The 19,142-nt window shown below is 53.0% G+C and overlaps 2 protein-coding genes across 2 annotated transcripts; both read right to left on the bottom strand.

The window, feature by feature from the left end:
• Positions 1-8,922: 8,922 nt before the first annotated feature.
• raf1 (Rik1-associated factor 1) lies at positions 8,923-12,224 on the bottom strand (the record flags this gene model as incomplete). The annotated part of the gene is made up of 3 exons (XM_036634493.1): positions 8,923-11,682; positions 11,745-11,879; positions 11,949-12,224. 3 exons carry the CDS (start codon positions 12,222-12,224, stop codon positions 8,923-8,925), a joined length of 3,171 nt encoding a protein of 1,056 aa, XP_036500045.1.
• Positions 12,225-13,631: 1,407 nt separating this feature from the next.
• Positions 13,632-15,855, bottom strand: CGCS363_v002643 (Long chain acyl-CoA synthetase 7; the record flags this gene model as incomplete). The annotated part of the gene is made up of 3 exons (XM_036634492.1): positions 13,632-13,734; positions 13,788-15,375; positions 15,432-15,855. The coding sequence occupies 3 exons, from the start codon at positions 15,853-15,855 to the stop codon at positions 13,632-13,634; spliced, it is 2,115 nt and encodes a 704-aa protein (XP_036500048.1).
• Positions 15,856-19,142: the final 3,287 nt, after the last annotated feature.

Raw genomic sequence — 19,142 nt, 5'->3', positions numbered from 1 at the left:
CATGGCGGGTTGGAAAGTTGAGTGGGAACACTGTGAAGGGAGTGGAGGGATTGTGAATCTGGAGACGAGTGGGCTGAAGCAGATTGGACGAGATGAGAGACGAGACGGGGGACGCGTAGCACACTGGCGGAGCACCTACTATCTTACGGATACCTTGGCTCCCATCAGTTAGGTAGGCGGGTGTTTCTGTGTGCTGAATGTGAGGTAATCAGTACCTACTCTGTACGGTGCCTACCTATGGATTTGCACCGCCAATCTCTTACGGCCTCATCTCTTGATTGCGTTGGCAGATTGGCTACGCCGTCCCGTCCGGCACCCAGATCCCAGCTGTCCCAAGAGTCGCAGAGTCCCGGTGTCCCGCCCTCAGCTCTCGTTACCCCCTGCGCCAGGCTCGGATAATCCTCATTTCAGGGGAAGAGGGAAGGGAACATCTGTTAACTCTGAAGCCGAAAGGCAAAGAAAAGGAGGTCTCGTGCTGCACCCGAGGGAGGCTCCCAAGTCAACCACCTTCAACCATTCCGACCATCTGACACTCCTTTGGCCATACATCCCCGACTCGCCGCCTCGAAAAAAAAGGGCACATGACCGACGTCTTGACCCTCTCGTTTTATGCCTGCAATTGCCATTGACCACCATTTCCCCCATCATCTGTTCTGTTCGGTATCCAAGACGTACCGCTGCGACGCCAGCAGATCCAGCGAGACGGCGACGGTGTCGGCGCGCTACCGTTTGCCTCGTACCGGGCCTGTCTAGCTCCGTTCAACTTCGTCATCGCCCTTTTTTTGCGCGTGGCTGCTGTTATCGCTGCTCGCTCACTCGTCTCGACGAACGGGGGCTTTTTTCTCTCTCTTTCAATTCCCTTGTGCCAAGGCATAGGTCGGTAGATCTGCGCTACTGGACAGATTGCCTCAGAGACGCTAGACGCCAAGCGCAGGGAACGACCCGAAAACCAGCAGGTTTAGGGAAAGACGGCCCAAACGGAGAGACAGCGAGGCAGTAGAAACGAGACTTTTGCATCTCCATCTCCATTTCTCCCTCTCTCCCGCCCCCGAATCCCCATCGGCTCCTGCACCGTTGCGTAAGGCAGCATCAGGTGGACTCGTTTTCTTAGAAGTACAACGGCGCCTGTACTTTTTCAGCCTGTTGCTTCGTGCTGTTGCCGCTGCCGCTGCAACCCTTGGACCGACAGGCTCTCGAACAAAAAAAGGTTGGCATCTGGTCATCTGCTTGGTATCGGTATCTGCAGACCAGACCCCCCGGCCAGTTTTCCCCCAAATCCCCAATTGAGCTCAGTCAGAGTCGTGCGCTTTACCCAAAGGTACGAGAATACCTGTGCCCCAGCGCGGCCCAGCATCAGACAACAACAGCTGGGAACCTGAATTCCTGCTTTGGAAGGCTAAAAAAGGCCCAGCAATACAGACGAGACGACGCAAAGAAGACCAGACCGGGCTTCTTCTTCTGTTCAGTTGCGTTCGTCATATCAGACCAGCCCAACCCTGTTGTGTCCGTCCTGTGTCAATTGCCCGCGTCTTGGGTTTTATTACCAGACAAAGCAAACAAGAAAAACAAGCTGAAGACACAGCTGAAGGCATAACTTGTCTCTTACCACGCATTTTGGACGACAAGCAACCTGACCTGAGTGAGGCAGACAGCAGCAGACACAGACACAGACACCTGTGGATCCACAGTGGAGACCTTTCAGTCGTGCTGCACACTGCACCAGCGAGTTGAAGTGGGCCGAAACAGCCATTTCCCTGCTCTCCAGTGGTTTCCCAAGGATCACTGTGTGTCACTGTGCAGGAGGTTGCATCCATAGCATCAAGCGGCATCCACCCCCAAACCAGGCCGGACCGGGACACTGACTGACGCCGTCGTCCTCTCCAGCTGCATCCCGTCCCCCATCCCCCATCCCGCCTGCCTTCTCGGCCTCCTCTCCTCCACTTCCTCGGCCCTCTCTACCTTACCTTACTCTGTACTCCCCTGCCACCCGCTGCCTGTCTTTCCAGCCTGGCCTGGGCCCTCCCTTCCAGCCCAACCATCTTTTCCCCTCCAATCCCCAATCATCATCCCCAGAGAGTGCCAGTTCGCTGTACTGCATACATACTAGCGGTTTACGGCCAGCCAGCCCGCCCGCCTGCACGTCGCACGCACGCACGCTCTCTCTCACCTCACACTCCTCACCAGGTCAATTGCACCCTGCCCTGCTGTACACTACCTTGCCCAGGTACCTACCTACCCACCCAGCAAGCCCAGGTAGATGCCGATACGGCTCCTCGCCGCTGCTGCAGACAGACCCTGACTGATCCGTCATCCTGCTGCCTCTTACTCGCTGTCCGTGTCGACCGTCTTTTAGACTCGACGCATTCTTTTTATCCCCCCTTCCCCCCCAACCTTTTTAATTCCTCGTGAGCGGAAGGGTGCTGCTGCTAATCAGCCCCATCAACCGCCCAAGATTCCCTCCTCAAACGGCAGAAGACTCCCGTCCAACATCCCCTTGCGGACCCTGCAGTCCCGCCCAGACCAGACCGAGCAATCGACGTCATTGCTTGCATCTGATCGGGACGACAACGGCCACCAACACCGTGACCACCGCCACACCCACACTGATTCTTCATACGACAAACACCACCATCACGGCCAGCGGTCATCTGAAGATTCCTCCCGCTCCGCCTCCGACGAGTCTTCCTGGACCGACACGGGGGACATTGCTGAGCAGCTCGACCACGAGGAAGACCCTCTTCGCCTCCAGCTTGGCAGCGACATCGAAGACGAGCTGCTAGCCGGTGTCCACAAGAGGCATCCCTCCCACAAGCAGACAAAACCGAAGCGTGTCCGCATCCAACTCGACTCTCCCAACCGCCACGATAGATCACCAACACGCCGTGGAGTCGTTAATAAGGAGGCCATTCAAGTCCCAGACATCGCCCAACCACGTCCGACCCGCGCGGAGCGAGTCATCGGCCTCATCATGTCGGGCGGTCAATCAATCCACGGCCTTACCGGCAAGGCGCTGATGTGCGTCCTCCCCCTCCCAAAACACCCTTATCGCGCTTTGCTTCACGATGGCTGACCATACTGTAGTTACTTTACGAGTATCTTCGTATCGTTAGGCGTCTTCCTGTTCGGCTATGATCAGGGAGTCATGTCCGGTATCATCACGTACGTCTCCTGCCGCCCGCCCTCCCCCGTCGATGCTTATCGCTAACCCATGGGCTCTACAGCGGCGCGTACTTCTTGAACTACTTCAACCACCCCTCCAGTCTAGAGATTGGCACCATGGTTGCCATTCTCGAGATTGGTGCATTGATTTCCTCCCTCATTGTTGGTAAGGTCGGAGACATCATCGGCCGCCGCAAGACGATTCTATACGGCTCCATCATCTTCTTCATTGGCGGTGCCTTCCAGACATTCGCCAACGGCATGCCCATGATGCTGCTGGGTAGAATCGTTGCCGGTCTCGGTGTCGGTGCCCTGTCCACCATTGTGCCTGTCTACCAGTCCGAGATCTCCCCTCCCCACAACCGTGGAAAGCTCGCCTGCATTGAGTTCTCCGGCAACATCATCGGTTATGCCACCTCCGTCTGGGTCGACTACTTCTGCAGCTTCATCGAAAGTGACTTGGCGTGGCGTATTCCTCTGTTGATGCAGTGTGTGATGGGTGCTTTGCTCGGCCTCGGCAGCCTGGTTATCGTAGAGTCTCCAAGGTTGGTATCCTGTCTCATGTGACTTTTTGCTGCTTGCCTGACACGTGAACAGATGGCTTCTCGATAATGACCACGACGAGGAAGGCATCGTCGTCATTGCCAACCTCTATGGCAAGGGTGATATCCACAACCCCAAGGCCCGCGAAGAATACCGCGAGATCAAGATGAACGTCCTGCTCCAGCGCCAGGAGGGCGAGCGAACCTACGCCGAGATGTTCCGACGATACAGCACCCGTGTGTTCATCGCCATGTCGGCCCAAGGTCTTGCCCAGCTCAACGGCATCAACGTCATTAGCTACTACGCTCCCAAGGTTTTCGAGTCTGCTGGCTGGGTTGGGCGCAATGCTGTGCTCATGGCCGGTGTCAACTCAATCACCTATTTCCTGTCCACCATTCCCCCGTGGTACCTCGTTGACAGGTGGGGCAGACGTCCTATCTTGCTCAGCGGTGCAATCGTCATGTCGGTTTCGTTGTCTTTGATTTCATACTGGATCTACCTGGACATTCCCGCAACGCCCAACCTGGTTGTCATCTTTGTCATGATCTACAACGCGGCATTCGGCTACTCGTGGGGCCCTATCCCCTGGTTGTACCCCCCGGAGATCCTGCCTCTCAGCATTCGCTCCAAGGGTGCCAGTTTGTCTACCGCGACCAACTGGGCTTTCAACTGGCTGGTAGGAGAATTGACGCCCATCCTGCAAGATTACATCAAGTGGAGATTGTACTTGGTACACGCTTTCTTCTGCGCTGTCAGTTTCGTCGTGGGTAAGTTGATCATCGTGACCCGCAAAATAAGCATCCCCACTAACGATCTGAAGTGTACTTCATCTACCCCGAGACTTGTGGAGTCCGTCTGGAGGAGATGGACTCACTCTTCGGCGACGCGAGCACGGTCATCGGCACCCCGTCCGTCCATGCGGCCGAGACCGGCTCTCTTATGCCCGGCTCACCGGTCGGCTCCTACCGCGGACGACCCGCCTTCACAGCCCAGAACGCCATTCCTGGGCTGTCGCTCGACCCGCCAGACATCCCCGACGGCAAGGGCCAGGACGGCGAGGCCAGCAGCACCATCAGCGGATGGGTGTCGAGGGTCGTCAGCCGCACGCGGAACCAGAGCAGCAGCGGCAGCGGCAGATATGCTCCGGTCAACCAAGACGACTGAGATGGATTTCACGCGCATGCGCATCAAGAAGTTTAGATGGTTACTTTTGCATATAGATGGCGGCAATTTCTTTTCTCTTTCTCGGCGGCCGCAGGGCCCCCCAATCCAAGGACTGGATACGGAAAGGTCGAGCCACAAGGTGTTTTTGAATTTATTTTTCCAGAGGTGATGTCTTATGGACATGTGGAGGGGGAAAAACGAGGACATCGAGCCGAGCCGAGAGACGAGAAGAACTCAAGACCAAGAGCAGCGATTCAGAACGAAGACGCGAGGTTTGCATCATACCCGCGGGAAGAGAGGAGAGAGTACATGTGTATTGGTTCAGGAGTGTCATTTCTTTTTCAGTGGTCTCTCTATTTGTGTGTGTGTGTGAGCGTCTGTACATAAAACTGTATGTCTACAGGAGGCGATTTCTGCATCGGAATCAATCATGACAGGAAGACATTATTCTTACCCATTTGGATTTTGAGGTCAAGCTGTGAATTGTCAATATTCAAGGCTAGATGAGAGCATTCCAAGTATTGCTCTTCGCTTTGTCTTGCTTCCGTTCCCGCAACAAATGGTGTGTATATGCTGAAGAGAGTCAGTTGTCTTCTATTATGGACGCAGGGGCAGCGGGCCTTGATGCGGAGATCTGGTGTGTGATTTTTGTCATTTCTGTGGTCACCGCAGAAGCCCTTACCGCCCTCAGTCCATGAGTGAAACTGATTGGTTTTCCTCTGCGAATATATGTTCCCTATTATTGTTGTTACTGTTGTTGCTGTTGTTGTTGTTGTTGTCTCTGTTGTCCTCGTCGTCGTCCTCGTCGTCGTCCTCGTCGTCGTCCTCGTCGTTGCCCCTGTTATCCTTTTTGTCGTCTCCATCCTCTCTACTGTCGTCCTTGTGGCCTCTATTTACCATCATCCTAGTCTCCCATCATTTTCTTAGGTTTATTTCTGAGCAGACAGGAAAACTAGATGGTTTCTCATCTATTACATCTCACATGCAGAATTAAAGAAGGTCCAGAGCGATGTTGCTGGAATACTAGAAAGTCATCTTCTCCAGTTCACTCAGTACTGTGCTCATGAGGTTTTGTGGTACTAATGGCTGGTAGCTAGTTCCCCAGAGAAGCTGAGCAAGGTTCTTTGAACCCGACCGTCATGGGTTCTAAGAGGGTGAGTGTGCGCAAAGGGGTGACTGACAACAAGGATGCATATGTCATTGGCAGGCGAGGAACCTCACCTCCAGCCCCAACCTATTCTTTCTTCTGATATGAGGACTTTGCTCTCCCGCGCAAAGTTAGAGAAGAACCAGAACAATGTTGTTTGAAGTGAAGGAAACTTCTTCTCTGGTTCACCGAGTACTGAGACTGCGAGGTTGCATTACCACCATTGAGGCTGGATCGTAGGGCAGGAGGAGTAAGTCTTGAGTGGCGAATGGGGTGAGTTGTGAGAGGGTGAATACGAGGGAAGGGGTTGCGGACCGCGCAGATAAAGGACAGCAGGGGGGATGACATGACTGTTAAAAGTCTTAAAGTGATACTGACGTCCTTGGCTGAAAGAAGTCTTCACGCAAGGCATGGTGCATGCTTTTAGGCTTGAACCACGGCCCAGTTGACCACCGTCCAAGAAGACCCTGGAGCGGCCGATTGCTGCAGATGGTGCCTCGAGGATGTTGCGGGATGTTTTATATCCTAACCAGGAGAGAGAGTCAACTAGTAGAAGTCGATATGGGTACGAGATGACTTCGTCGGGGAACAACAAATACTCAGCGTGGCGATGATATCTGTGCCAGTCTCACTGTCTGTGCCCAATATAAATGCGTACTTTAAATGGGAACAAGTCATAGCCGCATGCAAACCTGAGGGACCATGGCACGGATTTCTTCGTCGGTTGAAGCGATGCGATTCATCAGCGATGTTGTGTCTCTGATGGTTGTAGACATTTGATTGCTCACCTACGACTTCAGACGCAGGTCTACTCATTGTTTCCTCGCAAGATTCCTAGGGAATAAGCAGAAGGTACTGACGAACGTGGCCATGTATCATCTCAAACATCAGTACCAGTAACATGTCGCTCATTTGGAACATGCTAAGCCCATGGATCCAACGCTCTAACAGAGCATGAAGCTTCAAGTACTGATTCCTGGCCGGCTTCGGATTTGCTTGGTCTAACCCGCCTAATAGCCATTCTGAGAACTGTTATAAATAGCCCCAAAAAGTCTCGTGTTATTTGCCCGTTGATTGTCAAGATATCTCATGTAGTACTTTCACTTCAGTACGGCTTGTCTGTGACATGGACCTCTATTAGCTTCCTGCAATGTAAAAACGCTGCTTTATTTTCACATTGTGCCAAGGATTCTAAAAGATCACGACCCAGAAAAATGTCTCCGGCCTTGTAAGCGACCGAAGAGTAGACATCATGGCGCTTTGGTAATACCCTCTATTCGAGTAGCAGACTGTAAGGACTAAAGCAGACCCGGGTGGTCAAGACATTGCCATATGCCTCTGTCGTCCGTCGCACGTGTATTCATTCATAATATCAGGACTGATATCACTAGAGGGGGGGAGGGGCTGAAGTAGTAACCCGAGGGTTGTCATGCTGAGACGCCATGAATGAGGAACCATTTCGTAAATCATAGGAGAAGGTTTACTTTCATTTACTGACTCTATGCAGCAAGTGTGATAATGTCGTCAATTCCGTCTGTCTCATTGGTTCCGATGTCAGTGCTTCTGCCAACATACTGCGTTATATAGACACTCGCACGAGTGTAGATGAAGACCCAAAGACCGAAAGTCTCTGATATAAGGCGTTATTATCGCAGGCAAAATGGGTGAAATGCCAACGTGGGGTTCGGTATGTAAGTGTAGAAGTCTGGGTTGCTCAATCTGTCTCAGGGGCTGTCCAAGTATCATCCATCACCTGCCCGATCTGTGTGTGCGCCTATCAGTCCCAAGGAACAGTAGATCGTGTTCCTTTTTGTGAGTTTATTTCATATGAATACGATGAGAGCAATGGCAGACATAGACCATCGCACAGCCTGTTCGCGGTGAATCAGGTCTTTCATACATGCTGGGCGCCCGGGTCTGGAAGGTCCTCAGTCCAAATCGACTCGGCGTGCTCAAGGCCATCCACCCCCAAGAGAAAGGATTGTTCTTGCTGAGTAGAAAACAATAGACCTATTGCACGTTTATTTGAGCAGTTTCCGACTAACATACTGAGCTGCTTGTGACTGGTGAGCTGAGTGGCTTCGTAAGAGCAGCATCTTGTAGAAGCAACGGTTTGGGGACGCAGAAACCCATATATAACAGAATGCGAGTTAAGGCTGAATATGAGAAACACAAAAATGATACGCTTAAGGCTCATTTGGGTAAGGTGAGAACTCCTGAAAGCAGAAGGCGTCTAGGAAGCATAACAGGTGACGGTGAATATACTCAAAAACTGAGGATTGACCTGTAACTTATGCACCAGTATTTTGTGCAAATTAACGCAAAACACCAGGCATCTAGGGAGGGAGTGCCCGAGTCAGAGCAGCTCAACAGCTAAGATAACGCAGCATAACATTTGCTAACCTAGTTGTAGCATGCAGAGCGGGCACGATTCGCCACCTGATTCCACACGATATATTATCACCTTTTGCATAATATAGGTAAGAAAGAAAGCTGTATGCATGCTAAGAAGTTTTTAGGGTGGGTGCCTATCTTTTTTAAACTATCTTAAGTATAAGGAATCATCACTAAGCCTCTACTACTTTAGTTTTTTACTAAAATAAACTAAATTAAAGGAAAAGAAACTATTTAATTAATAATAAGCTAGATTATATTAGTTATTTATCATGATTTCTCTTTAGGAAAGGATATTAAAGATTTAAAATAAGTAGGAGAGAGTAAGCAGCAAAGAAGTAGTTAGGTATTTAGGAAATTAAGGGATCCAAAACATTCAGTTCGTAAGTTCTTATATTCGTTATGAGACTAGTCTACATCATGGGCCGTCCTGGCATCTCAAAGCAACCTGTAGTAGCACAGTGGCTAACCTCGTAACTCCTAGCTAATGCGAAAAGCGTGTGAAGTAGTCTTTGCTACTCCTCCTCCCAGTTAAAGTCGAATCCTAGGTCTTCAACGGGGTCGTCAAGGTTGACATTATCCATTACCAAGTCTAACTTGGTCATCTCGTCCAGCATGTTCAAATCCAAGTCTTTAGCTATATTGTTATAGTGCCTGACTTGAAGTATGGAGGAAGCAGATGCCGTGGGTGGCCGAATGCGAGAAGTTCTCGAAGAAGACCTGAACATCTTCTTATTTTCCTGCTGCTCCTCCTCATTCTTTGCTAATAGGGGTTGGGAGGGGTCCTCTTCAAAATGAAACTCCTTCCGGTAAAGCCCGAGTTCCGAGTAAGACGGTCCCTGAATGACTCCGATCGTGGGGTCCGGGTGACGGGTGAGCTGGCCCGTGGATAGCCAGTGATTTCCACGCGCGGATCCTGAATCTGATGCTGCGTTCGAGCCAGGCGGGGGTGGCTCGTCGTGTGCCTTGAATGCTAAGGGGCGGCGGACGCGCCGAGACCCACGTTGGACGAAGTTCGCAGGTGGCTCGTCTTCCTCGTCTAGTGACAACAGCATCACACGTCCGGTGGCATCTCCGATGACAAGCTTCGAGAAGTCCGGCGAGAAGGCACCGCTGGTCACACAGCCGGGGGCCTCCAGTAAATCACGAACTAGGGGCTGGCGAAGATCCCTGACGTTCCAGACTTTGACCCTTCCATCAGCGCCTCCCGTGTAGAAGCGATCCGCGGTAGTTCCCCACGCTGTGAACTTGACGCCTATGTCCTCGTTCTCTTTGTCGAGGGCCTCCTTATGCTTCAGAGAGTGGATGGGTTTATCGTCACGGGCTGTATCCCAAACGTAAACCTTTCCATCAGTGCAAGCTGCTGTGACGTATGAGTGCGACCTGCTGTTGGGCTTGATGGTAACCTCGTTGATGTCCTCAGCTGGACAGTCAAGTTTTTGGTAGTCCTGGAACATAACCCTCCCATCCTGGTCTTGACCAGACTGGAAGACTCGAACTTGTGTACCCTTTGTCTTCACGTCCAAGTTCGTGGCATGCGGGGATGTGGCGACGATGAATACCGGCAACGTTGGGTGCCAAGCCACTTCGAACACGTTCTGCGAACTGTTTGTGACCTTGATTTGCTCTCCAGTCAGGCAGTTCCAAAGGCAAATCTCGCCCGTCTTCCGCTTGTCCTCTGGGATATCGTTGTCGTCTCCAGTAAAGCTTCGAGGCGAGTATCCGACGAGTAGCAAGTGTTGAACGCCCTTAGCCAAGCCCCATTGCATCGTAGCCGGAAAGTATGCCCATTTTTGGGTCTCAGTTGTCTGCTCGTTGCCCTCGTTCCAAGCTCGCAAGTTGTTGTAGGCATGGAAAGGGCTCGCGGATACGTCTTCGCCGTTGATCTGGTAGACGCGGACGGCGTAGCTGGCCACGTCCGCAGCGGTAGCCACCATACCAGACTCGTGTTTCGAAGCGACAACAAAGTTTACGTTGCCTGTGTGGTGCCAAGTGCCAATGGCCGACATGTCCTTTCCATCCTTCGTCACCTTCCATACTTTAACGGTTCTGTCGAAGCTGGAAGTGTAGGCGCGGTCATTGACCTTGTCGTAGTCTGAGGACACAACAGAGGAGTAAAGCCAAGGGCTCTGTGACTCTCTCATGGCTTCGGTGGAGTTTTCGCCGCTTTGGACGACCGGTCGAGGAATTCGGTGGTCAGCAAATGCTTTCAGCTGCTTGGATTGTGAGGAGCAAAGAAGCAAGTTCCCGTCGCGGTTGTACTGCTGATTGTGCGAGTCCGAATGGGTCGTCGTTCCGCAGATGAAGTTGTGGTCCGAAGTCCAGACGATGGTCATGATATCGCCTGCGCAGTTGACCCATTCCGCACGCATCTCCATGTCATCTTCATGGGCCTTTCGGAACTCATTCGTAAAGTTGACAAGACGGCGCATGCGGCCAAAGCCCCGATTGCCGTCAATCTCGCGCGCCAGCAGGAGTGAAGAGATCTGACTAGAACGTCTCGACTCGTTCTGCTTGTCGAACTCGTCGACCTGTAGCATCAAGATCTTCGCTTGTCGGGCCGGCCTCTTATAGCGGTCGACTAGCTCATCGAGCAGGTTCCTAATCGCAACTCGATCTCTCTTCGCAAGATCTCCCTTCAGCTCGAGGTCGGGTGGAATAATCGTAAGGAGATGGGGGTTCTTTCTAAGCAGCTTCCCAAGCTCCTTTGCCGTGTCAGGACTTCGCTTGCTCTTAGCCTTCTTATCGCATAACTCTCGAATCTTCCTGCGGACAACCTCCATCTCCTCTGCTGTGAAATCGACATGAAACGGGACAGGTTCCTTTGACACCACAGCTTCAGCTGACCGAATGAGCTTGGATGCACCCTTAAGTATCCTTTCGCGTTCCTCGGTCGTAGTGTATGGACGTCTCTCCATGTGCACCCAGGCGCTGAGTGCCTTGTGCCGGGCTGTGACAGGACCCTGTCTGGGGTTGTGTGTTTTCCATGACTTGAATGATTTCGCTCGCGCCTTTGTTCGGTAGTTTGCGGGCGAGACGGTGTCCTTGGGCGCTCGAGTTGAGTGACGGTGTTTGGATTTGGCTGTTGCCGCAGGATGAGTCGATGTTGTAGCAGCGTTCGGGGAGATCTCTGTCGCGGAAGTCGCGGTAACACTCGTGGGCGCAGGCCTCGACAATGTATGGGAAGGTCCAGGTGCGGGCACAGGCGTTGGCGTCGAAGCTCCGCCGTTGGACAGGGCAGGTGAGCTCGTCGTGTTCGCGTTCAGCTGGAACTCCTAGCAACGGCAAGTTAGCATCCCATTCGCGCCTGCCTCTAGTAACACCCAAATATTCTCACCGGCTCGGCGGCGTATTTCGTAATAAGATAACGCGCCGTCTTGGCCAGATGCTGCTCCAAAGCCGACGACAGGAACCCCTTCTTGTGGGTGAACTCAGCCGAGAACTTGTCGATGCTGCCAATCCGGCAGAGCACCTAGCCGTAGAAGGTTTGAGTGGGCTTTCTTTCAGGTAGATTCTGGTGTGAAAGGCACGTGGTTCTTACCGCTCGACCCAGCTCGGTGGTGTTCACCTGGCCCTGGGGGATCTCAGCCAGGCATGCGTCGATGTAGGGCTTGACCTGCGCCTTCAGGCAGGCCGCCAGGTTCCGCGAAGGACTCTGGAAGGAGGCATCGTCCCCAAGCCGCTGCCTCTTGCGAGGCGGCTCGCTCGTGGTGTTCAATGCGCGTGGGCTGCTCGGAGGGGATTCGTCTAAAGTCGTGAGATCGATGTGTTCGATGCTGTCTATTGTGAGATCAACAACAGGATAGTTATTGGCCATGGAGCCGGGTGCGCTCCTAAAAGTGATCATATGGGCGACAGAACGCGCCCACAGAGGTCTCGCAAGCTGTCGGCGCGTAAAGAGCTCCGTGACGCGCTTCGTGGTGGGTTGAGGTCGTCGTTGAAAGTTAGCAGTTTCAGAGGCGCTATAACCGAAAGGGGAGGCGGGAAGGGAGAGTGGGCAGAGTAGGTCCGTGCTTCTTTCTTAAAAATAACTTTTTAAGCTATCTCTCTATATACTGAGATTTTTACCAGCTTGGTATTTTAGAATGAATTCTTGAAGTTTATTTTATTTTAAATTTATTTTCTTTAATTTCTAAATTTTTTAAGAATTATTCCTATAAAGAGAGCTCAATAGATAAATTAAGTAAAGAATCACGTTTTAAACATGATATTAACATGTTAAAAAGCTGTTGAAATCAAGAGGAAAGCTCATTTGAAACAATGTCGCAAGTCTTTCTAAACGATGTTCGTTTGATTGATTGTTCGTTCGTTCGTTCGAGTGAACGTTTGTTAGTTAGCATTCGTTTGTTGGCATTGAACATCAGCTTTCCTATCAACAACACTCCCTGGGTGGCATTCAATACAGCCAGTCGAAAGATGCAAACAATGAAGCGCCAGGCGACTAAAGTCGTTGAAAACGTCATATTCGGACCTTAAAGTACGAAACTCAATGACTAGTATTGCGATATGTCACTAGCAAGCGCATTTCGAGAATGCGCTCTTGACATGCGAATCTGATATCTAACATTATGATTACGCTGACCTGGCCGGCATCAGCCGCCATTTGACGTTTTTCATGGGTTTAACTCAAGATTAACTACTGCTAAAAGTCGCTCGGAGCATATTAACACGAAAAGAAACCCTTTAATCCCTTCTCTCGCTCGCGCATCGCGTCGCATCGCTCAACATTGTCCCGGCCCAGGACGGCCAGCTGTCCGTCATCGGCCCCACCAAGCCGGGCGCATCGCGACAGCAACGCGACATCACGAGCGACACATGCACAGCAGCTTCAGCTTGGACAATGCCAATCCAATCTCTATGAAAAGTTGCAGAGAATGACTAGCACGTCTCTAGTAGCCTCTAGGTGCAAATTACATCACTTTCAATGAAGTGGAAGCGCTTTAACTTAGGCGTAGGTTCCGAAGATTTACATGCATCTGATATGCATGTAAGCGAATATAGAGTTCACGATACCTCGGCTCAGACTGAAGCTGTTACTGTGATGAGCTACTGGCTAGCAACTGAATTTTCCAGCCACATGCTTTTTCTGAATCGTGTTTTCAAAACATTGCCACGTTTAATTCAACTCTAGAAAGCCCTTTAATGGAGTAATATAGTACAGCATAGCCCCCCTTATATGTGACACAACATAAAAACCAACGCCTATCCTGTATCTAACATCTCTCTACAGCTTGGCCTTGGCCGAAGGCTCCGCATTGATTTCCTCGTACATCTGGTCGATTTGCGTGCGGAAAGCCTTCGCGGTCTGCGGTCTCTTCAATTTAAGACTGTTCAACTAATTAGCACGACTTCATAATTCGTTCTTGTGAGGTCAACTTACGTGGGAGTCAACAGCTCGTTTTCGATGCTGAAAGGGTCGATGGCAAGGTACACGTTGCGCACGCGCTCGTAGCTGTTGAACTTGTGCTTCTTGCCAATCTTGTCCAGCTCGGCAAGCAATACCTTCTTGACCTTGGCGTCATTCGCAGCGACCTTGAGAGCCGTGAGGTCCGTCTTGTCGACCGTCTTCTTGAGGACCTTGCTAGCAAACGGCGCAAAGGTCTCCGGGTCGATGCCGAAGACGGCGACCAGGGTAGACTGGGCCGGGTCACCATGGACGTAGGCCATGGTAAGCAAGTTGCTGCTGCCAAGGTAGACGTTCTCGATGCGCTCAGGAGAGATGTACTCTCCTTGCGACAACTTGAGAACGTTCTTCTTACGATCAACGATCTTGAACCGTCCCATGTTGTCGACCTCGGCAATGTCACCCGTGTGGAACCAGCCATCGGCATCGATGGCCTTCTCAGTCTCCTCCGCGTTCTTGTAGTACTCCTGGAAGATACCGGGGCCGCGGAGGAGGATCTCGCCACGCGGGTAAGGCTTGTCTGTGACGAGGTACTCCAAGTCAGGAACGGACTCGAGGCAGACCTCGTTGCATGCCGCTGGCGGCCCAATGTTGCCCAAGGTGTAGTCGCCCCTCAGCTGAACAGTCGAGACGGCATATGACTCTGTCAGGCCATATCCCTGCACGAAGTTGTTGCCAAAGGCGGCCCGCAAGAACTCATGCACATCAGGGTCCAATTGCGCACTGCCGCTGACCATGCTGTGCACCTTCTTCAGGCCGACAGCAGCGCGGACCTTGGGAGTCCAGATGCGGTCGTACAGGAAGTGAGTGTTGCTTGCCTTGCCGACAGGCTGCTTCATGTTGGCCTTCTTGGTGCTGATGACCTGGCGAGACAGGGATCCCTTGATGCCATCGGCGTCGATCGTCGCAGCTCGGATGGCCGAGTTGAAGCGGTTGTAGAGACGGGGGACGGACATGAATCCCGTGGGCTCGAGGATCTTCATGTCGTCAACCAAACCGACAATGTCGCCGCGGAAGAAGCCAATGCATGCACCCTCAGCGAGAGCCGTTTGGTCAATCATTCTTCCGTAAATGTGCGCCAAGGGCAGGTAAGAAATGTGCACATCCTTGTAGGTCACAGTTCCGGAAGATCTGGCGGCTGACAGAGCAGAGACAGCGTTGCCGTGAGTCAAGACGACACCCTTGGGCATGCCTGTCGTTCCGGAGGTGTAGTTGATGGTGACCAAGTTGTTTGCGCGAGGGGGGTGCATGGGTCGGCCAGACTTGGCACCAATGTCCTCAACTCCGGCCATGGAGTAGATCTGAATGCCATGTTCGGCAGCGATGCCGTTCAGGACAGACAGCTTCGAGTAGCCGGCCTGCTCGCCATCGTCGAGAGAGTCGAGGCAGACAATGAGCTTGAGGGAAGGCAGGCGTGGGGCGAGCTTCAGCAGGACTGGAATGTGCGGCAGGGAGGTGACGACACAGGCCAAACTCGCGTGGTTGATGATGTATTCTGTCGTGTCGGGGCCGAGAGTTTCGTACAGTGAGACGGTGAAAAGGGACTGGGACGCAGCGCCAAGATCTGGGGTTTCTAGTGTCAGCACACAAGTTTGGCAACCAATCGCTCAATTTACGTACCGGTAATGTGCCATTCTGGGCGGTTCTGCGACCACAAACCGACACCGTAGTTGTCGTTAGTAATGCCAACTCTGTTGTGAATCTCTACGAGACCAGCACCAAAGTTCTTGCGACGCTCGGCAACCTCGGCATAGGTGATCCAAATGTACTTGTTCTCCCAGTCCTTGGTCGCCGGGTTCCAGGCCCGGTGACCAAGGCACTTCGCGTTCGGGCGCCTTCGTGCGGAATCTTCAAACAAATCGTGAACAGTCTGGATCGCGGGGTCGAAGGTGGACAGGAGAGGGCCGTCGCGGAAACGCCAGTGACGGTAAATGGCGCTGCGGCCTTCCTTCGCGGTGCCGGGGACGGGCACTCCGTAGGGGGAGCCGGGGGGCGGCGGAGTGGCCAGCTCCTGTATGTATGCGGCGGTGTCTTTCGGAGCCATCTTCGCAGCGGATGTTTGCTCTCTGCCCGTGGTAGTGTTGGTTGTGGTTGGTGGTTGGTAGCAATTCGGTGCTTACGCGGTGCGTCGATCCGCTAGGAGCTGGCTGCCAATTCGTGGAGAAGGACGATTTGGCGAAACGCGGTATCAGAAAGGATGGGATTTCTGGCCCTTGGGATCCTTCTTAGTTGAAGCAATCACACGTGAAGACGACGTAGGCAGGTCGAGGTAGGGAGGAGGTGGGAAGCAAAAAAAGAGTTGAAGATGGGAAGAGACGAAAAGGTTAAAGGCGCCGAGCAGGAGAGTTGAGACCAAGGAGGGGGGACCTGTCTTGTCCCGTTCTAGGCTTTGGCACACAGCAAAAGAAGGCGATTCTAAGCAGCACCAAGGTTCCTCCGGTTCTGCAAGCTCCCCTAGGTCGTGTCTAGCTAGCAATAGAGTAGAGAATCGGGGGGAAATCCAATGAAGGAAGCCGAGTTTGAGAGCGTGGACCGAGGCACAGGTTCCTAGAAAGGCCAGGGTGACCCAAAGGCCCTCGGTAACCCCAGACGATGCTGCACTAAGGGGGCATCTACAGCGCCTGATAGGTCGCAGGATTCCGCCAAGGGGGGCGCTGGACCTCTTGTGGCTTGCGGGGGTGCTGGAGCGCTGGGGGAGAGCACGGGGGGCTGGCAGGCCGCAGCGGAGGCACTGGGAGCTGTAGCTGGGGTGCTGGGTCGGACATTCAGAAAAAATGGGGACGGCGACCCGTGATGACCTCACAGTGAAGTGTCCACGTGGGTTGACGCGCTGCTGTTGGGTCTGTACATGCGCGTTGGTATGCAGTGGAAAGCATCTTGATATGCAGGACATTTTCTCGAAGACTGGAAGAGATGTTTGAGGCGATCCACTACAGCCCATTACTTCAATTATCACAACACAGGCTGCCTTGCACAGGAGCTGGGCGTTACAGCTATCGCGTCCCCGTGCACTTTAATGGGTTAATATCGCATTATCGAATACAACGTCGCAGGGAGCTGAATAACGACCATCGCGGATATTCGCATTTGGCGGGGCCGCACCGCCAATAAATGGGGAGCCGTCATTTAACGAGAGATTGTGACAAGCCGATCCCCGCCTGCGCGTCCGTCTTGTCCGTCTCCGTTCGTCGGGCTTGTCCAAATCCCGTTTACTCAACACCTCGGCCGACGAAGCCGAATTCTCAACTTTGCCATCTCTCACGGCATTGATGTCGGTGCATGCGAAAATTCCCATGCCCAGAACACTGAACCTCACTGACCAAATCTCCATGACGAGATCAAGCCAACCTACATGCGCTAACAGTGCCGCGGTAGCTCTCTAAGAAGCACTCACTGACTAGCGTCGCCTGTCACATGCCAGACGCAGCCCGTCATGCCGGCCAAGTTCACCTGTCTGGTTCCGGGCGGAGGCCATTGGACGCCGTACCCGAACAGACCGAAAAGGCCGGGCTCCACCTGCCTCGATCCCGCCTTGACGGTGCGCGTGCGGCTTGATCTGCGTCTCGTGAAGGCCATTTGAATGTTGTTGAAAGTGGCTTGCGGCTGATTATTGGCTGTCCTCCGGATGGAATGCACGGAAGATGATGTTCATGTTGAGGCACATTCTGGATGCTGATTTGCGCTCGCTTTTCAGCCAATAGCCTAATTCACCTTTGGCTGGCCGACACATGGCTGCACCGATTGGCCACGTTCTTCATCTTCGTCCAAACCGAATTAGAGCTGCTTGGCTCATCAATGGATAAGTCGGCTGGAAAAAGTATGCCGTGATGCGTGACTTTGACAGTCATGCACAAGTGCCAAACGACAACAAAACGACGTCCTCATCAGAGTCGTCATCGCCCGCGGACGCGACAGCTCTTCATATACATGGAGCGATCCACGACTGCGCCATCAGCAGCAACCTCAAACGGGAGCAGCAGCACTCTTGTAGGCTGTGCCGACTTCGCGCCGACGTGGACTATCAGCGGCGACAGATGGCTGTGATACGTCGACAGCGGGTACAACGGCGAAGGAGAAACAGTAGACAAGTGTCTGCGTTTTGGATAGCGTCTGATCAGGAAGTGATAGGTATTGAAGCATACGCTCTGAGCCTCAGGCCTGGGATGACTCGTGAGCGCCTCGGGATGACACAGCGTAGGCCAGCTGTTCTCTTCGGCCGGCCAGTTTTCTGCCAAAAGTCGGAAACACCCAGAGTCGGGGTCCCGTGCCAAAGAAGGGAGGGACCTGGTGGGAAAAGCCAGACATGTCAGGCTGACGGTTGGCCTTGCCAGGCCAGGGCTGCCATAGTACTGCGTACGTATGGTATGCGGTAGCGGTAAATCTCCGTGGAAGCTTTTCTCGTTTCCTTTTGCGTGTTGCTCCGATTCAGGTGATATTGAAACGGTGGAAGCAGGTAATGGCATACTTCGCGAAACTTTTTCGGATATCGAGCTGGGCTCTTTTCGGTTGGCAACATGAGCACGACGCAGTTCTGGGCAGACCAAACCCACTCGTCTGCAATGCATCACAAAGACTTCGCTGCGGCAACTGCAGCAGCAAGGCAGACTCTAGACCAGGTGCCAAGAGGTCGAGTGCTGCGTTGAGGCTCTACGGGTGGCAGAAGTGGACGCTCCGGCAGCGGCCAAGACCTTGGAGAGCAAGTCCGAGGAATGCCAATACTTCTGCGCATCGGTTGAGAAACCCCATACAATTGGCATCAGGGGTGGACGATGGGCGGAGAGCGTGCATGCTAAGCAATTCCCAAGACCGTTTGACATGTTGAATGGTGAGGCGAAGCTTTGGCAGAGTCGCAATGTCGGGGCTGGCCAAGTCGGCAGACAGAGCCGCTGTTGCAACGAGTCGTGACACGGCTGGGGAATGGTCTTGGAAGGGAGTCAGAAAGGAGGCTCTAGCCAGTGTGTGGTATGTGTAAGCAGCGGAAGAAGCCAGCCAAGCAAAAAGGGAAGCAGAATCGACGTCGAGGGAGGTTCCTTGGCGATCTGAGTATCGGACTGAGACTGGGAGTCTTGTGCGGCGTCTCAAAAGCTTTTTTAAGAAGCAGCGGGCAGAAGCGAGCGTGGGAAACTTGGGCGGCACCCTTGGCGGTGTAACGTCCGCCGTGCGTTGGGGCGACGATCCCACCAAACCACCAAACACACACCGGGGCAGCAACTAAGCAGCATCTCCTGAATCCTCGGAGCTATTGCGTCGCCAACAGGCAGGCCCCTTCGATTGCTTCGTCGCCTTCCACCCTCTTCGCATGTTTGTCTTGGCTTCTTCCCTGCTGCCCCG

The sequence above is a fragment of the Colletotrichum siamense genome (assembly GCF_013390195.1).
Source record: "Colletotrichum siamense strain Cg363 chromosome Unknown KSG_Cg363_contig02, whole genome shotgun sequence".
In the NCBI taxonomy this organism is placed as follows: Eukaryota; Fungi; Ascomycota; class Sordariomycetes; order Glomerellales; family Glomerellaceae; genus Colletotrichum; species Colletotrichum siamense.
Note: the sequence above shows the minus strand (reverse complement) of the source record. Positions and strands in the feature narration are given on the sequence as shown.